Source organism: Clytia hemisphaerica, unplaced genomic scaffold, assembly GCF_902728285.1.
Source record: "Clytia hemisphaerica strain Z4C2 unplaced genomic scaffold, Clytia hemisphaerica genome assembly, whole genome shotgun sequence".
Lineage (NCBI taxonomy): Eukaryota > Metazoa > Cnidaria > Hydrozoa > Leptothecata > Clytiidae > Clytia > Clytia hemisphaerica.
Genome location: NW_027103704.1, coordinates 888,624 through 908,334, shown reverse-complemented (window position 1 = coordinate 908,334; position 19,711 = coordinate 888,624). Strand labels below are relative to the sequence as shown.

The following is a 19,711-nucleotide window of genomic DNA, read 5'->3' as shown; positions in this document are numbered from 1 at the left end:
CGGATTATCAAAATAAAAGCTTCTAAATAGCAAAAACTTCACTAACAAAACATTAGGGAGGTAAAACTGCGAAAAATGAGATACATGTTAGTCTAAGTTTTAACTGCCGCTGTTGATACAAGACATGGCATCCGAAGGAGACTGCGTATCACTAAAAGGAGTAAGAAAGCCTGTTTCACAATTTTTCATATTTTCAATTTCTCGGAACTATGTCACTTGGGTTACTTGACCTACCCTAAACACGCCTCTGGTATGTCTAAAAGTTTCAGCATCAAAATAATATCAGAAAAATATTAAATACAAACTTTTAGTAATATGTATCAGCCTGTTTGCTCAATTTTTAATTTTGAAAATTGCCTTTTCTTTCGATTGAGCTGGAATCCATTTTACTTTTTTATTGGGTTAGATCGTCTTGATTGATTGACTCATGAACATATAAACGACTGGATGTCTATCTTTTGTTGTCTCGTTGCCGCCTGTATTTCAAATTGGTATAAAATATCCAACAATATTCCGTCACAATTTTATTTCTTTGAATTACTTAGGTAAAAGGATTGATAGTGCTTGAACAGTACTCGTAATTCACAAAAGAGGCCCCCAGCGGTTTGCATGTTTGCGTGATGGCGTGATTGGGACTTTTTTCTTGCGTGATGGCGTGATTAGAGATTTTTTTTGGCGTGATGGCGTGATGAAGATTTTGGCGTGATGCGTGATAGGGTAAAAGTTTGAGGCGTGATGCGTGATTTGGGCTATTTTTCGCTATTTTTTGCGTGATGACAAATTTTAGCGATTTTCGTGATGCGTGATGGATAAATTTTTTTGCGTGATGGCGTGATTAGGTGCCGCTTGGGGGGGGGGCTCACAAAAGAATTATTCTCAATTTTTTTCATAAGTTCGCAATATATTTAATCAACATTTTTCAACGCTGAAATGCAGAATTTCAACTGCGTAAATACTTTTGAATCACTTTTGCCACTCCAATATTTTTTTTTATGATTTGAAAATAATAGTTTGCCAAAGTTGAGAGCCTGTGTCATAAGAATATCATAATTTGAATCCCATACTCTCTAAAATTATTCCAGACTTTTGAGTTAAAATTTAGAAATATTAGTCGGTGTTTTGACAAGCTGACGATGATTTTGCCTCTGTTATCTTTGTTATGATATAGATAAAAGGCTTGAGAAGAGTAGAACAACAGAGAGTCGCGTCGGCGAACTTTTGACGCTGTTAGCAAGATATTCCCAAGAGGTACCGTGAGCAGGTAACTTGCATCAGTGGAGGCTAACATGCATAGCCCTCAAATGAATAACCTGCCTGGTCATTAAATAGTTAAATCAAAACAAACCTGATCTACGAAATTCGCGGAAATGTATATCTCCTAATCATAAAAGTGATGTCATCCATATTTATGTCTAATATCATCATCAAAATTCGAGATTACATGTCAAGCAACCATCGAGAAACATCTGAATTCCCACCATCTCAAAATTTATGATCTAGCATGATTTTTTATTATCAAACCACGTACCGTGAAAAGCACAGGCCGAAATCATATATCGATCTGTGCCGACCAATTCAGATTCTATTCAGCGCGCAATTAACGCAGAGAAAAGTAACCATGACGACAATCCAAGATCTTGGATTAAGTTCAAAGTTGATATTTTTATTCCCGTCGTTGAAAACACAATTTAAAAATGTCATCAATGCTTTTTAAAAAAAGTCAGTGATAGAGAATCATAAAATAAAGATCTGCCTATTATTTCGATTCCATTCAAGTAACATTACGTACTAGTAATCGTATGGTTTGGAGTGCAATTAACGATTAATCACGAGTAACAAAGGAGAAAATAGTAATTTTCACGGTATTTTCATCTTTGTTACGAGTGATTAATCGTTAATTGCACGACAAAACATACGATTCCGAGTTAATCGTCAGTAACTAATCATTAGTAAATCATAGTTTTTTTAGAAAAAGGGAAAAGAATAAGGGGACAGAAGTGTCCCCCCCGCCGAAGAGTGCAAAAACTGGTAATGGTGCAATTAACGATTAATCGCACTTCTCTAAACCAATCAGATTCGAGTAATTTTGCACGGCTGACGATTACATAATTAATAGTTTAGTAATTACTGTTATACATTTGGGAATCATGTAGAAGATTTCTTTTGAAAGAAACTCATTTCAATTACACTTGGAGGTTTCTGGGGGAATTCGTCAATGGTTATATTGATACAGTCTGTTAGACATTAAAGGGACATTAAAGTACTTTAATCGTAGAAATTTTAGCGAGACTAATTTTAGCGTTTTAGCGAGTTTTCCCTAGTTTCGCTAAAATAAATCTCGCTAAAACACGCCGAATCGACAGATCGCTAAAATTTATCCGCGCGAAGTGTATTTATTTACGTTTTCGTAGAAAATCAAAGGCGGTCAGGGGCGTTTAAAAAATTATTATTACTATTACCGTTCTGTAAATTAGAGTTTTTGAGAGTTTCGCGTGTTCATAAAAATGGTAGATTTTGTTATTTGCATCACACGTCGTTCAAACCTGTTACAAGTCGTATTCTCGAAACTTCAATCTTCAAGATTATTAAAGTAATATGGCACCTAAGAAGAAGGCCCAAACGCATTCAGCAACCATCTCAGAGACGGACGATTTAATGGCTGTTGTTGATAAAGGTATTTTGACATCGGTAAGACAAGGGATACAACCCCAATTAGGGCTCCAACAACAAGGGAACCAACAAAACCAAAGTTTACCACAACAGCAAGGGGCTCCATTAGCACAAGGGGGCTACAATAGTAGGAAATACCTCAACAAGGTAATTTTTTCGAACCTATAGCTTTTCAGCAAAAATTTTTCAATCTCCTTGAAGACAAGTTTGACAGGGCAGACGAAAAAAGGGGAAAAGATAATTCTTTTTTAGAAACTCAAATCAATACTATGAAAAATAAACAATCTGTATATGACTTTGAAAATATATCAAATAAGCACCAATACAAGTTTGTTCAAAATATAAATAACGAGGCAAAAGTTTTATCTTATGTGCTCGATAAATTTGAGGATCAATTAATTAAACGCAAGAAAATTATCAAGTACGTAGGTAGTTCCATAGAAGGGTGGGACACAACCAATGAATATTTGCCCAAAGGTTTAGCAGATGATTCGAATAACGATTCCAAGCTTCGAGAAGCAGAAGGTAGGTTCATTTCGAAAGAAAACACAAACAAGGCCTTGCCAGCCAAGTGCTGCCCAAAAGATTCGCACCATCTCATCCAAACCAGGTTCAAGGATTACCAGTGATGCCTCAGCCACAGTTGATACAACAAAATTTTCCTCAGCATGAAGTGGGCATATAAAAATTTTCAAGGGCCCTTTTTATTTCAGTCCACAACATTAACCAGAGCCATCCAATCAGGTACTTAAACCCACTTAACAAATGTTACATCTGTGGTGAACCAGGACATCGGAAGCAGCAGTGATCTAAAAAATCAGGAGATGGATAAGGCTAAGAATAATATATCATGCTTTGAAAAGAGTTTAATGGTAAAAGGGAGTTTGAAAAAAAAAAAAAAAAAAAAAAAAAAACACGTTCAGCTTTGGAGGAAAATTTTTAGAGGCTAGTCCTCATCAAGTATTGGCGTGTTCAAGGAATCAGAATAGCTTGTTTCTTAGACGATTGTTTGTCAATAGATTATTCAAGCGAGAGGGCAGTAGAAAATTCAAATTTTGTGTCCGGTTGTTTAGAAAAAGCTGGATTTATAGCTAACAATGAAAAGTCACAATGGGAGCCTGTAACTGAGATTCAATGGTTGGGTATACAGGTCAATTTCAAAAATAAAACTTACTCTGTTTCTGCTTGTTTTGAATAAAAGATCAATTAGAAAATATGAAGTACCACAGTTAAAAATATTTTCAGATGCTAGCGCCACGGGAATTGGAGCAATTTTAAATGATTATGTTTGTTATAAAAATTTTACAACAGATAGGTGAGGGGAAAGTTCTACGTACATGGAGTTATTGGCTATTAAATATGCCATGGATTCATTTGACCAGTTTTTAGACAATAAACCGATTTTGTGTCATACAGATAACATAAGTACAGCCATAATCGTCAGGATTTGCAAGAATTAAAGTTTGTTACAACAGTTGGCAAATGATGTATTTATGATTTGTAAGAGAAAAGATGTCAAATTGACAGTGACTTGGATTGCTCGAAAATACAACGAGAAAGCAGATGAAGTAAGTAAAACAGTAGATTATGACGACTGGTTTATAAAACAAAATTTTGCGAATGCGATACAAAAAATTGGGGCGAAGTAACGATAGATTTATTTGCCGACAGTGTCAACATGAAGTGTGACCGGTTTTGTTCCAAGTATTTTTGCCCCGGAAGTTTTAAGACACAGATGCTTTTTCCTTTCATTGGACAGGAGAATTTTGTCATATTGTATCACCCATCTATTTAATTCCCAAAGCAATTAAGCATTTTCTAGCTTCTAAAGGGAATACAAAAGGTGTTTTGGTCGTGCCTTACTGGACTTCAGCAGTATTTTGGCCATTCCATTTCACGTTTTTCTAATTGATAATCACGTTATTCAGATTTCGTTACAAGGAGGAACGTTCTAATTCTAACAATTTTACTTTTAGAGTATTTAACATCTACACAGATTTTAGGAAAAACAAACGCGTCGATTACATGCTCGACAATCAGGGATGAGGTGAAACAAATTTTGGAATTCGTGGTTTATCACAAATCGTTATATTGGTTGCACAGCTTAAGGTCAGCAGCTGTGTTCGCAGCTTCTAATTTCAGTATAAAGAAAGGATTTTTGACGAAACATGGACTTTGACGTCCGGAAAGTATCAAGAATAGATATATATCAAAGAATATGGAAGTTTATTATACGTTTCTAGAAATAAAGGGTTAATTAGCGTTAATTATTATTAATTTATAAAACTATTCTTCCTCAGTTCAAGCAAAAGCACACTTTGTCTCATGCTCTTAGTCGACAGGATTTGGTACGGCTCCTACTACTGCTAGAATACATTAAATCTGTCTCGAAATCGAGATTTCGGTTGTTGTTTCATCGTGTTTTCAATTTTCATTGGGTCTTTGACAAGATTTTAGAAGAATTAGGAAATAAATTAATTTATTTTCGTTTCGTAGATAAGAAAATAAGTGTATTTATTTACGTTTTCGTAGAAAATCAAAGGCGTTCAGGGGCGTTTAAAAAATTATTATTACTATTACCGTTCTGTAAATTAGAGTTTTTGAGAGTTTCGCGTGTTCATAAAAATGGTAGATTTTGTTATTTGCATCACACGTCGTTCAAACCTGTTACAAGTCGTATTCTCGAAACTTCTCTTCCTTCCTTTTTTGTTTTTGGAGAATTAGAATTTACGCTAAGTAGTATACGTTTTCAAGTTGTATACGTTTTCAGGTTGTATACGTTTCGGGTTACATACTTTTTCGGGTTGCATACGTTTTCATGTTGTATACGTTTTCAGGTTGTATACGTTTTCCGGTCACATACGTTTCGGGTTACATACGTTTTCGGGTTACATACGTTTTCGGGTTACATACGTTTTCAGGTTGTATACGTTTTCGGGTTGTATAAGTTTCCAGGTTACATACGTTTTCAGGTTGTATACGTTTTCGGGTTGTATACGTTTTCGGGTTGTATAAGTTTTTAGGTTGTGTACGTTTTCGGGTTGTATAAGTTTTCAGGTTACATACGTTTTCAGGTTACATGTGTTTTCAGGTTGTATACGTTTTCGGGTCACATACGTTTTCAGGTTGTATACGTTTTCGGGTCACGTACGTTTTCAAGTTGTATACGTTTTCGGTTCACATACGTTTTCAAGTTGCATACGTTTTCGGGTTGTATACGTTTTCAAGTTTATATGAATGGTTTCAAGTTGTTTTATTGAATTTTTAGGGCTCGAACTGCGACCCTCCACGGTTTTTGTTTCTAGCAGCCTAGTTCTCAGAGACAGTCAGGGCACCCAAATTGGCGAACCGGGGCTAGAAAGTGTTTTCATCCGAGGGGGTCAAGGAACGAGAGTAGCTGTATTATTTTTTAAACGTTTTTTGAGGATTTTAGACTCTTAGGGCTACGAATAGGATTAGGACTAGGATTATGATTAGGATTAGGACTAGGAATAAAATTATAGTTAGAAATAGAACTAGGGATTAATATATTTTTAATATTTTATAAGATGTTTTTAGATATGAATACGACACAGGATTTGGTACGGCTCCTACTACTACTAGAATACATTAAATCTGTCTCGAAATCGAGATTTCGGTTGTTGTTTCATCGAGTTTTCAATTTTCATTGGGTCTTTGACAAGATTTTAGAAGAATTAGGAAATAAATTAATTTATTTTCGTTTCGTAGATAAGAAAATAAATTTCTGGTAATATTGCCGTGATACATTTTTATCAATAGGAGGGTTTCAGTGCAAAGAAATGCTAGAAAACGAATTCAATCAATAAAGTAATACGAGTATTCGCTAAAATTTATCCACGCGAAATTTTTTGAAATCGTGATTCGCTAAAATAAATCCAAAAAAAATGAAGATTTTCCTGACTCGCTAATATACGCTAAAATTAGTCCCGCTAAAATTTCTACGATTAAAGTAGTAAAATGTAAACATTGCGCGAACCACGTGTCATTAAAGAGAACAATTAAAATCACGTGTCCAAGACAAACTTGTAAAACAATTGAACATTCAAAATTAGCCATATTTAGTTTGATTTTTTATTTTGACATGTGACATTTGTTTTGATTTTGTATCCGCTGCATACAGTTTGTTTACAAATTTCGCAAGTACTGTTATGTCCCTTTAATATGGTAATATTTGCTCTTCATCTTTGATTCTTTCTACAGTGATTAGATTGACACATGCACGATAAAATTTCTTCACTTGGTCCTCAGAGGATGATATGTACTTTGAAAACTCAACCTATGATACTCAGGGTACCGACCACGCTGTTTTATTTACCCGCGATTCTGTCGCCAAGTAACTCGCCAAAAATACTCGCGCGGCAAATATGAGATTCTAAAACGGTAGAGTAGAGCTGCGAGCGGAAACATTTGGTTTGAAATTTTGCTGCTTTGGTTGGTCAGGCATTTGATGGCTATGCAAATGTCCCTCCACTGATGCAAGTTACCCGATCTCACTACCCTGAGTATCAGAGGTTAAGTTTTCAAAAAAAATAGTAACCTCTGAAGACAAATAATAGAAATTTTATCGCGCATGTATCAATCTAATCACTGTAGAAAAAATCAAAGATGAAGAGCAAATATTACCATATAAATGTTTAGCAGACTGTATCAGTATGCAGTTTACCATTTACGAATTCCCCAGAAACCTCCAAGTGTAGTTGAAATGAGCTTATTTCGAAAGAAATCTTTTACATGATCCCCAAATGTATAACAGTAATTACTAAACTTTTAATTATGGAAATGTCACTTTAATTGAATCGAAATAATAGACAGACTTTATGTTATGATTCTCTATCACTGACTCTTTTTACAAAGCATTGATGACTTTTTGTAACTTGTGTTTTCAACGACGGGAATAAAAATATCGACTATGACGCTCATCCAAGATCTTGGATGGTCGTCATGGTTACTTTTGTCTTCGCTGATTGCGCGATGAATAGAATCTGGATTCGTCGGCACAGCGTAAATATATGATTTTGAGCTGTGCTTTTCACGGTAGATCTCACGGTATACCATCAAATTTATTGTTTCATTTTATGTTTTTAACGAGGCGGCAACGAAGCTAGCAGTGCTGGCTGCGTTTAGACCAGCCTGGCATTTGTAATTGCTTGCAGTATTCTTTGAATTCTATTGTTCCGCGCAATTGTTCGGTTTGTCAAATGCCTAATGATGCGTGTTGGCATTTCGTTGGCATTTGAAATGTCATTTTGAGCAAAGGAATCCCCTTTTCTGGCATTTCAAATCAAACAAAGGAACCAAAACAAAGAGAAAAAATGACATTTTTGATTTTTTAAAGTTTTTGCACGTTTTTTATTCAGTTCTTTCTATAGATTGTAAAATTTGCAAGATTTGCCATAGCCTAGCCCTTACGGCAAAAAGTTTCAGTCTTAATGACTGCAGTTTTTGAGAAATTCCATGCTTTTCATTGTTTGATCTGTCAAAGTTGAACTTGAGGGAATCACCTTTTCATTATTGACTCTAAAAAGACGATTCCTTAAATGACATGACAGAAAATACAATGGAAAAGCTATTAAAATCGAATCCCCCATGAGCAAATGCCAAATTACAAATGCCAGTTGGTCTAAACGCAGCCGCTTTCTACAAAAATAGAAAGGAGATGGATGTCCAGTCGTTTATATGTTTGATTGACTTCATTTATATGTTTGATTGACTATATGATTGACTTCAATAGGCCTTTGGCTAGGCGTTGTAGTGATGGGTGATGCTCAAGAACCACTCTTTAATTATAAGATTCATATTACTTTATTGGTGCATTTACTAACTATATCAACATAGATAACATAAAATACTATGCTAAAGAAATATAAACCTCTTTAAGTACTCTAAAAATACCAAAAACATGATAAAAATAAAAACAATCAGAGTGAAAGCAAGTCTGACAAATTGCTGAAAACCGCCATATTTAAAAACGAGCAATGTTTACAAATGCTTGGTTACGTCTACGGACTTGCGGACTAGAATCTTTAAACAAAAGGCTAAGTTTTGTCTTAGCGAGTGAGTCCATCCGTCTATCTTTTAGAATATTCGAAATATTCTAAATTTTATTCTTTATTGCTCGCTCGACTCGAAGTGTTCTATATATCGAAAATATTCACTCCTGTAAATTAAATTGTATGGCAACTGAAAAATATGTTGACACTACCAACACTGCGAGGCCTTTACGCCGCTTAGGTTTTCTTGTTTTATGTTGTTTACAAACCTTCTTCTGGCATTTTATATTCCATTTGATGTTTGAGATCAAACCTAGACTGAGACTTTCCACCCAATCCTTATCAATATTTTGATCTGAGTGAGATAAATTTCAATCTTTTCTCGTCATCGCGTCTGGTCTTATCTGCAATCAATTTCTGTTTTAGTTTGGTCTCTTAGTGTAAATTTTTGAAAACTATCTTAAGGGCTCTGACCTTGGCTAAGTTCGCCAAAATTAGTTACCGCCAAAATAAGAAGTTCCCTTAAGTTTCAGTTGTTTTTATTTCCTAATATTTACTATTTTACTACAAAACCAGGACTTTGACAATCTAAAAATTTTAACTCTGGCATCCCTATCTCATTGTTATTATATCGAGTTAGCCACCTTTATTATCTAGACGAACCACATCTTCAGGCGTCCTCCATACTCAGCTTTCTTATCCATTTATTACCAATATAGCCAGATAGCTAGACTACTCCAATCCTAATTGCCACCGGAGCGAGCCTCAGGGCGAGCGAGGAGACAGCATAGTTTCACGCAAGGATATTGGACAGGAATCTCGAATTATTGCACTTCGTTGTTTGTTGTCAGTATTTTTGTTCCGGCGGTTGATATGAGATTCCGTAATGTTTTGATGCATACGCCCGGGCGGTTATATTTCATTTTCAATTGCTCGTCTGTTTTGGCATGCGCGGCGGACGTTTGTTGTTTGGTTTTATGACCGGACTTTCTAACGTTTAATAATTGTAGATGAAACGCAGGTAATATTAGCGAAGAAAGTCACCTTTTTTTCGATTGCTGGCAGCCTTTCTGCAGTTCTGGGTTTAAAAGTTCTCTAGCAGTCTATCAGTCAAATAGCATTACTTTATACAAAAATTTGATTACAGTTTGTAAATTCAAACAAAAGACAAGAAAAGAAAAGTAAAAGAACAAGCTGAACAACAAAATAAGACAAGACCCGATAAAAGGGAAACTCCGATAAAAGGAAAACTCCGATAAAAGGAAAACTCCGATAAAAGGAATAAATTGATAGACACAGCATTGAATATTGCACATTTCCGAAATTCAAGCAGAACGTCTGTTAGCCGCACTTACTCTTGCGCTGTTGATTGTTTTCTCGAAATATGTTACCGCTTACTTCTTCCAGAAATAAAAATTAAAGTATCGTTTGAAGAATCAAGTGATTTTTTTAATTTGCTTCAAATAAGTGGCTCAATGGAAATTCCGTTTGAAAATAACAACATGAAAAGTAATGCTTTTTGACTGCTGGATGAAATTAGAGAACCGTTATGGTTAAGGATCGTTGAAAATTGTGGTACTTTTACGAAAAGAAATAGTGATGCAGAGTTCCAAGAGAATTTTGGAAGTAATATTTTCAAGAACTTATCAGAAGGGGAAAGACACATTTTTGAAACGAGCTTTGTAATTCAAGGTACTTGTTATAATTTAGAGATTATGACTTGGGATATTTCACACGACGTTCTGGTATCATTTTGAGCTAACGTGTTGAGATATTTCACACGAAGTCCTGGTATAATTTTGAGATTATGACTTGGGATATTTCACCATGCGACGTCCTGGTATAATTTTGAGATTATGACTCTCTTGGATATTTCACGCGCCGTCCTGGTATGTTTTTGAGATTATGACTTGGATATTTCACCATGCGACGTCCTGGTATAATTTTGAGATTATGACTTGGGATATTTCACACGACGTCCTGGTATAATTTTGAGATTATGACTTTGGATATTTCACGCGACGTCCTGGTATGATTTTGAGATTATGACTTGGGATATTTCACATGACGTCCTGGTATGATTTTGAGATTATGACTTGGGATATTTCACACGACCACGTCCTGGTATGATTTTGAGATTATGACTTGGGATATTTCACATGACGTCCTGGTATGATTTTGATATTATGACTTGGGATATTTCACGTGGCGTCCTGGTTATTGAATAATTCAACTCAAGATTGCGTATATACCGTCAACAGCTCTAACTTGTGAAAGCCTACCTGGTAAGGGTAGCGTATGACTTTAGAGGCTCAGTAAAATGATGGCCGTATTGCTGTCCCATGTTTTGTCAGACTGTCCCAAGTTAGAGCCGTTGACGGTACTTGGAAAATCTTATGTCACCTCCTGGCTAGAATAATATGAGATTTGTTGGAGAACAGCTTGCGATTATTTGTGACCATGATTATATAATTCTTTAGAAAATCTGATAACAAATGTAGAGGAGCATATAACCACATGCATTTATAATCTTTTTAGAGATTGTTTGTGAAAAATTAGATTTTTTTCTTTAGTTTTAGTGTTTTTTCAACCTAGCCGAGGTTAATAGTCTTTTATCGTCAACTTGAAAAACATTAAAATGGTCACTATATACTTTAAAAACTATTTAGTTGTTTGAATTGTTTTCTGTGGTGTTGGCTTTACTGTTGATTTTACAATTTTTGATTTTGAGAGACTTTGACCCTATTTTTTGAGAGACCTATCATTAGGGCTATATTTTTTTTGCAGTTCATAATTTCTTTGTTTTTGTGAGAGGTCACTTCTAGCAAAAATTACTTTAGGGCTAATAATACATTCCTTTTGAAAGCAAATTCAACACTATGTGTTCGTTCTGTTGCGGTGGCACTTTTAACGGCAGTTATGGCTAGTCTATCATTACTAAAGTAGTTGTCCTCTTCGTACCAGTTTGAATCATAGCATTTTATATGCTATACATACATAAAATATATAAAACTTTTTTGTAAGAAGAACCAGTATATTTTTGGAGATCAAGAAAAGTTTAGCTACGCGTACGCGCATATATGACAATGGTATCCATCCTTTATATCCTTTATTTATGTTCTTTGGTTTACAGCTTGAGCTGCTGTTCCAAAAATTACCGTCAAAGTGAAAACTTTTCTCATTCCCGTAGCTTTACCGGGATCATTCCGCTATTTTTTCTGGGAATACCGGCTAAAAAGTACATACATTTTAAAAAGTTGTACAAACAAAAGGGTGCTACGTACTGAGTAACTGAATAACAGTTTGAAGTTCATTCTTAACTGTTCGGAGTTTTGGTCTTTATCCGCTGAAAAGTTTCGAGTGGAAAGTTTCTCTGAGAATGAGAAAGTTTTACATTATATAGACACTTTATAGTTACACTACTATGACTATGACTAAACACATAGTTTTCAAAAATATTTCAGTGTTTCATCTATAAAAATGGATAGTAACAAGCACAGGCAGCTGAAAAGTGAGCCTTTAAAAAGCCAATACCTTTCTCCTTTTGAGCGCATAGGCTACATTTATAATGTGGAGTGGTGCAGCGAATTGAACATTTTGGGAAGAAAAGAATACTTCGATAATCAAGAAAAGGTTGAAAGCTGCGAATTATTTGATGATGACGTAATCGTTTGTGGAAATGGTAAAACAGGTACTTATGTATTTCTTGAACAAAAGATAAATGAGTGATTGAACTTTCCAAGAGTGGATGGTTTCCCATTTGTGGAAAAATATCTTTTGAGGTATGATTTGCAACCCCATTTACATTTTTGCGGTGAAACATAGATTTCGTAATCCGCGCTCAAGTATCAAGTTTCTACTTCATTTTATCTCCCACTGGCTGAAGAATTTTCACCGGCTCACTGAGGTGGGTGTGCTTTATATTTTCGGAGAGACTTATAATCACTGACCTTTATATATCCCTGGACCAAGCTATATCCGCCATCTTTGGTCGGAGGTTGTTTTTTTAAATTGGTACCCGAGAGAGAAGACAATTGCAATGTCGAAAATTAACGTCTAACGGCGCTAAATCATAAAAAGTATACGAGGAAATATAGATCTATCGCTCTCGATGCATTTTTACCGCTATTAAAGTAGTGCCGCCATTAGGATACCAATTTCAAAAAAACTCCGATCAAAGATTTTTGCTCGGCCGGGATCGAGTAACTTGGTCCAAGTATAAAGGAAAGTGCTTATAATAATGTAAAAATAACTTTTAGGTATTTTGAATTTCATTGAAGGTTCCAATTGGTGCGAAAGAATTGTTTGGGCCCTGATGTACGACATCAAACTTGAGATACAGAATCCACCTCCAGTCAATTTATTCATGTAAGAAAATTTGTTATTATCAATTAATTAATCATATAAAACAGCCTTTTGACAGTCAAACCTATAAGAAACTTTGTTTAACTCTTTCTGGAATGCCCGTAAATTTTCTAAATCACAATTATAAAAACGGATCTTCATCATTCTCACTTCCTCCTCAAGCTAATGTATTTTAATGTACTTTAATGCATTGTGTAACCCTCACTCAAATAAAGATTTTTAAAATTTATATATTTGGATGGGTCACAGGCAAGAAACAACAAAAATTTATTTATTGATAAATTTTCTCTCTACTCTATGGTAGAACATCTTCAGATCTATCATAACTCTCATAAAAAATCCTATCATAATATAACATCTACCCATCTACCCTTTTTTGGATTTCCGAAATCCCGCTAAGGGTCGGAAAAATTCAACTTTTTACATAGGCAAAGCGAGATACCCTGCAAAATTAAGGGAGTGTAGACGTTTATGACATATTCATTATCTTTTGATAAAACAAAGACAATAATTACGGTGTCGTAAAAACCGCTCTCACCCATAAATTTTGCAGGGTTTCTCGCTACGGCTATGTTTTACCCACGGAAAGACCGAAATTTGGTCAAAATTGGTCAAATTTGTCCCACAAAGGGTCGTAAAATTCACAAAATGTTCCTTTGTTTTCTCCTTTTTAGTCCCGGTAAGGGTCCGAGGATCGAAAGTCAGGCGGCACCCCCCCTTCAGCTCGCAACCCTAGTACCCCCCACCCCCCCCACCCCCGGGAACATCTAGCATTTACAAATTCAGACATTTGATTAAAAAATTATTTTTAATCCCTAGCTAGAAAAGTTTTAATAATTAAGGGCATTAAGTTTTAATATCTGAAGAGTTTTATAAAAGATTTTTACCTCCAATTTAGCGCGTCCAATTCAATTTTCCCCTAATCATTAACGCGTATTTCGTAAATGAATTGTGAATTTCGTAATTAATTCTTCTCTATTTTTCCACGCGTAGCGTCCAGAATAATTATTTATTGTTTCGCCTTGAATTAGAAAATTTACTGGTAACTTTTTTAAATGGCCCGCTGAAAAGATAGAGCATTCAACGAACCCAAACGTGACTCACTTTACTCCTCCAAAGCTGAGATAATTATAATTTCTATCAATTATAATTATAATCTCAATATCTTTTGACTGAATGAATATTTTTGAAATGATTTTTTCTCAGTGAGGGCAATTTGGCAAAAAGTCCACAAAAGATTCATTTTTCTTGTTTTTATAAATTAAATCCCTAAAATCAATCCTTATAGTGCATTTTTTTGCAAATTTTCTGTTGATATTAGAGTGAAAACAATTGGATTTTCCAATTATTTGCTATACACCTTTCCCGAATTGTTTGACTTTTTTGTTTTAATGTTTGAATGTTTCTATTTAGTTTCATAAAATTGTATGTCGCAAAACTAAACAAATAAAAAAAGAATTATGAAAAAAGCACTTCCGGTTCTTGAGTTATTTTGATTTGAAATTTCTTTATAAACAATAGAATTACATGGAAACGAGGCCGGGCTGTATGTTTTAGTTTTTATAAGGGATTTCACCTTGAACAAAAACAGTCATAAAAATTGATAGAAAAAAGCTTTTGAGCTCAAATTTTCAGCATGCACTTGTCTTTATAGGAGGAATACAAATATATAGTTTTCAATATGGTTTGAAGACCTTCGAAAAAAACAAACAATTCGGGAAAGGTGTATTGAATTTCCTATTTCCACTTTTTATATCGTTTACATCGGGAAGAGGGTTTTTTATACAAAAATGGGTGTTGCCGATGGGTGTTGAGTAAATGACGTCCTTAAGAGTCAATTTTTAAAACTTATAAAGTCTATTTACAAATCAGAAAATTTAAAAGTAATGTCTTTGAGGGTCGGAAAGTTCATGACGTTTCGGAAAATTTTATAACTTTTAGGGAAACATTCACTATAGATGGGAATATTTTCCAAAACCGAAGAAAAAATTCTAAAAAGTCTCTCTAAGGTTCAGGGTTCAGATGTACGGCGCCTTTTACATTCTGTTGACCTTTAGTGTCCTTTTAGGTCATTCTTTATACCTGTTCATAAAAATGGAATAAGTTGTCAGATACATTACCTTGATTGCCTCCCGGGGGGCGGGGGGCACTAGGATTACGAGCTGACGGGGGGGGGGGTTTGCCGCCCGACTTTCGAACTTTGGACCCTTACCGGGACTAAAAAGGAGAAAATAAAGGAAAATTTTGGGAATTTTACGACCCTTAGCGCGACAAATTTGACCAATTTTGACCAAATGTCGATCTTTCAGGGGGTAAAAAATTTTCTCCGACACTTAGTGGGACTGAAATTTGATTTTCTGATTTTCCGACCCTTAGCGGGACTTTGGAAGTCCAAAAAAGGTACCCTTAAGGGCGGCACATACCGTACCCTCCATTTGCCTAAGTACCCCCTCCCCCCCGGGATTGCCTCAAAGACAAATCTATTATTTTACTGATCCTTAGGGTAACTCTTGGTATCCATCCCTTCAATACGGAAGAGGAATTTCTATCAAAGCTGTCAAGACCAAGACTCTTAAAGACTCCTTTGCCCTATGAACTATTACCAAAGCAATTTCGAGAAAAACGTACCAAAGCAAAGGTGAGGTGATTAATTGTGTGAGGAATGCAACCAATGTATTTTAAGCATTTTTCCCAGCATCACAAGGTTACGTAAAATCGTTAAAAAAAACTGCTAGCACAACTATTCGTAGCATAGGTTTAGCCTTATACTCTAGAATCTGCAACTTATGTACCTAAAATTAAAATGCAATATCTAATCTAAGACAAGAAAGCCTAAGCGGTGTAAAGGCCCAGCAGTGTTAGTAGTGTCAAAATATTTTTCCATTGCAGAGTCAATATACAGGGTGTCCCTAATTAAAGTATCGAGTTTGAACATGCGATTGAGTAGAAAAGTTTGTGTGTGTTATCGCTAAATTATAAGAACGTTCTCCATCACACAGGCTTATTACAAAAGGTAGTTACAACGTATAAATTAATCGTAATGACAAAGAAAAAAGAGGGAGAGCTTAAAATACAATTTTGTGAACACGCACATAAAACTTTCTACTCATAGTTGTGTTTCGACTCGATACTTTAATTAGGGACACCCTGTACAGCTTAATTTACAGGAGGGAATTTTTTCTATATATGGAACAACTCGAGTCGGGCGAGCAATTCATGATATTCATGACGTAATCTTTTATACGGAAGCACCCGAGATAACCCGGAACTAGTGGCAATTGCCACTAGTTCCGGGGTATCTCGGGTGCTTCCGTATAAAAGATAACGTCATGAATATCATGAATAAAGAAGTAATTACTTTAATTTTTTTGGAGATAAATATTTCTTATAGCTTCAATTAGAAAGATTTGACCATATCACTCGGAGGTATTAATTATATGTGGTTTTTTCTTACGCATGCGCGTAATATTAAGATCATCAATTTTTAGCCTTGACTCGTTAATTGATACTTGCTCACATAGGCCCCGACAAAATCAAATCTTTTCGACCAGGCCCATTTCGCTACGCGAAAAACGGTGACGTCAAAAACTTTTAATATTATTAAAATGCGGAGTAGGGGCTAAAATGTTCTCTCGTTAGTAATAATTCTTTAACATACCTATTTTTCTATTCAGATTATTTACATGTATCGCAATCCAAGAGATGTTTGCCAATCAGCTTTCAATCACTTTAAAACACTCCATGATGATTTTTCTGGAACCTTGCAAGATGTGGTAAACCTAATGACCAACGATGTGGGAAATGCATTCGGTCCATATTTCAAGCATATTTTGGGATACTGGAATCGTCGTTTGGATGAAAACTTACTGGTCATTTCCTATGAAGAAATGAAAAAAGATTTCTCTGGTCACATCAAGAAGATATCTGATTTCTTAGACATTGAAATTTCAAATGAGGATTTGGTTGCTTTCACCAATCGTTTTTCTTTTGAAACGATGAAAGCAAATGCTGAAAAAATGCTTTCGTTCAATGCTAGCCAAGTTAGTAACTTTAGTACCTTATTTTTCATAATTAAATCTGTTTTGTGTCTAATCCAGGGGTATCATGTATACAGGAAAAAATCACATCAGATCACACGGGTGTAAAAACTTAAATTCCGAAATCGAAATTTTCGAAAATCAAATTTCGCGTGTAATTTTTTAAAACTGATTAAGTGTGATTTTCTTTGAATTGTGATTTTGATATCACTGCGGAATTTTCCAAACATTTGATTGCACTTTTTAACCTTGACGTGTGAAATCGAAATAAGCACTCATAACCCACACAAAAAAGTTTTAATGAAAATCACATGTGTCATTTCTAATTTCCGCTGACGAATTAAATTTTGAGCGTACGTATACGCAGGGTGTTACCAGTGCTCTTGAAACAAATACGGCGACTTCACTGAGAACGTAAAGCAAATCTTAATTTGAATTTGTATAAGTGCTTAAAGGCTTGGGGACACGAGAATTTTTTTTTGAGTTGGTGCAATTCAACATGCTCCATCCCACCAACACAAAAAAAAGTAATCTTTGCTCTTCATCTTTGGTACTTTTGATAGTGCTTAGACTGACACATGCACGATAAAACTCTGACACTTGGTTGCCACAGGCTATATTTCAAACAAGACTCAAGATGCCCGCAATATAAAGATCTTAGACCGTCGCTATGATCATTTTTCTTTGTGTTGAATAATCGATGAATAGAATCGCTATTCGTCTTCACAGGTCGAAATTCGATTACGTCATCAATTTTGAACCTCCTCCGATTTCGATGACTCCAATATACAATTTTGTACCCTGAGCAACTTTCAACACTTTTTAATATCATTGATGGACTTAGTATTTCCAATAAAGGCTTGTCTTAAAAGAACAACGTCGTGACTAAATTATTCATAACAAAACTTTTTTTATTACTATGTAGAAAAACTACAGTTCAACTGTTGACGCTGCCTTGAAAGGAAAAACAATGTTTAACAAAGGACAAATCGGATCATGGAAGGCTTTGTTTACACCAGAGATGACTAAACAAATGGAAGAATGGGAAACAAAATGGCTGAAAGATACCGATCTCAAATTAATTTATGAATAGTGCTGAAAACATGAAATAACAGGTTTAAACAGATTTCTTGAATAAAAATGATTACCCATAGACGGCGGATAACGTAGATATCGAAATACGGTTAGAAGAGTGTTGTTTACCGACCCTACGTCAAATGTTCTTAGCTCAGAACCACTGCATTTACAGTAAAGTTGCCATTGTTGTTTCAAAAAAAATGAGAGCACCAGCCTTCTAACGATGCCAACATTTTTAGAGCTAAATTTTCGATTTGAAGTTTGATTTTTCTGAAAAAAAATATTGAAAAGAAAGTGCTTTCACTAAAAATCTGTTGAAGGGTTATAAGCTCTATGTTAAAAATGGACATCAAATTCATGATATTCATGACGTAATGTTTTCTACGGAAAGACCCCGGTTTTTGCCAGTAGTGGCAAATTTTATAAAACTTTTGTCTAGTTTAAATTTGCCACTACTGACTAAAACCGGGGTATTTTGATACACTTTTCTTGCGGAAGGAAAAAGGATATGGTTGAAAGTATAATACCTTGTTAGAAAGATAATTATGAGTGGATGAATTTAAGACTGAAAAATGAAGATTTTTCTTGCTCGGCGGAAAATCTTGCATTTATCATTTTCTGAAACTTTTAATTCACTGATTTCAAAGATGCATTCAGATTTTTCCTATCTTTCTTTTATTCATTTTCTTCTTCATGAATTTTTTTCATTTTTATTTTCAAATTTTCAAATTCAGGAATAATTGCTTTAACAAAATAATGTACAGTGTGTTTCGCAAAAAAGTATACTGAAAAAGTAAGGTAATTCTGTTAAAAAAAATTACTAAACCAATAACTTTTATTTACAGTAAAACTAAAAGCATAGCTACTCAGCTCTCTGTGCTTAAAAATTTATTAGCTAAGTGGTAGGGGAATCGAAATTACTATGTTTCCAATTTTTTTTCGGACACTTTGGTGTGATTTTCGGACAAATATGACGGTCTCAGGCAAAAATCATAGGGTTAAAAATTAATAAAAATTTTAGCTCGAGAAAACGGAGACCTGTTGTATATTTTTGGAAAGCTCTCAAAAAATTAGGATTAGAGATATATTGCAAGTATAGGTGATTTCAGTACCTAACTCGAGATATTGAGCTTCAAAAAGCGCAAAAACTGGACAAAATAGCTGTTTCTGGCTGAAAAACACGGTTTTCAAGGGTTAATATCTCGAGTTAGGTACAGAAATCACCTATACTTGCAATATATCTCTAATCTTAATTTTTTGAGAGCTTTCCAAAAATATACAACAGGTCTCTTTTTTCTCGAGCTAAAATGTTCATTAATTTTTAACCCTATGATTTTTGCCTGAGACCGTCATATTTGTCCGAAAATCACACCAAAGTGTCCGAAAATAAATTGGAAACATAGTAATTTCGATTCCCCTACCCATTAGCTTTCCAAAAATGTATAACAAGTGCTTCTAACAAAACAGTCAAGCGATTCCAAAAAATCGAACAAAATCCCCCCTACTATAATATATGAATTCAGTTAATTGAGAGTGTCATTTTGTTATATA

At 34.8% G+C, this 19,711-nt stretch overlaps 2 protein-coding genes and 1 long non-coding RNA gene across 3 annotated transcripts in view; all 3 read left to right on the top strand.

Moving 5' to 3' along the window:
• The window catches only part of LOC136804086 (RIIa domain-containing protein 1-like), a 185,881-nt gene that overhangs the window by 117,138 nt on the left and 49,032 nt on the right, over positions 1–19,711 (top strand). The window lies entirely within an intron of this gene.
• LOC136804077 (uncharacterized) lies at positions 3,859–6,296 on the top strand. Its single transcript, XR_010846235.1, has 2 exons — positions 3,859–4,238; positions 4,647–6,296. It is a non-coding gene; the product is annotated as an uncharacterized lncRNA (long non-coding RNA).
• On the top strand, positions 12,150–18,209 carry LOC136804078 (amine sulfotransferase-like). The gene is made up of 5 exons (XM_067060818.1): positions 12,150–12,372; positions 12,962–13,049; positions 15,549–15,684; positions 16,721–17,086; positions 18,009–18,209. Exons 1-5 carry the CDS (start codon positions 12,162–12,164, stop codon positions 18,174–18,176), a joined length of 969 nt encoding a protein of 322 aa, XP_066916919.1. The 5' UTR covers positions 12,150–12,161; the 3' UTR covers positions 18,177–18,209.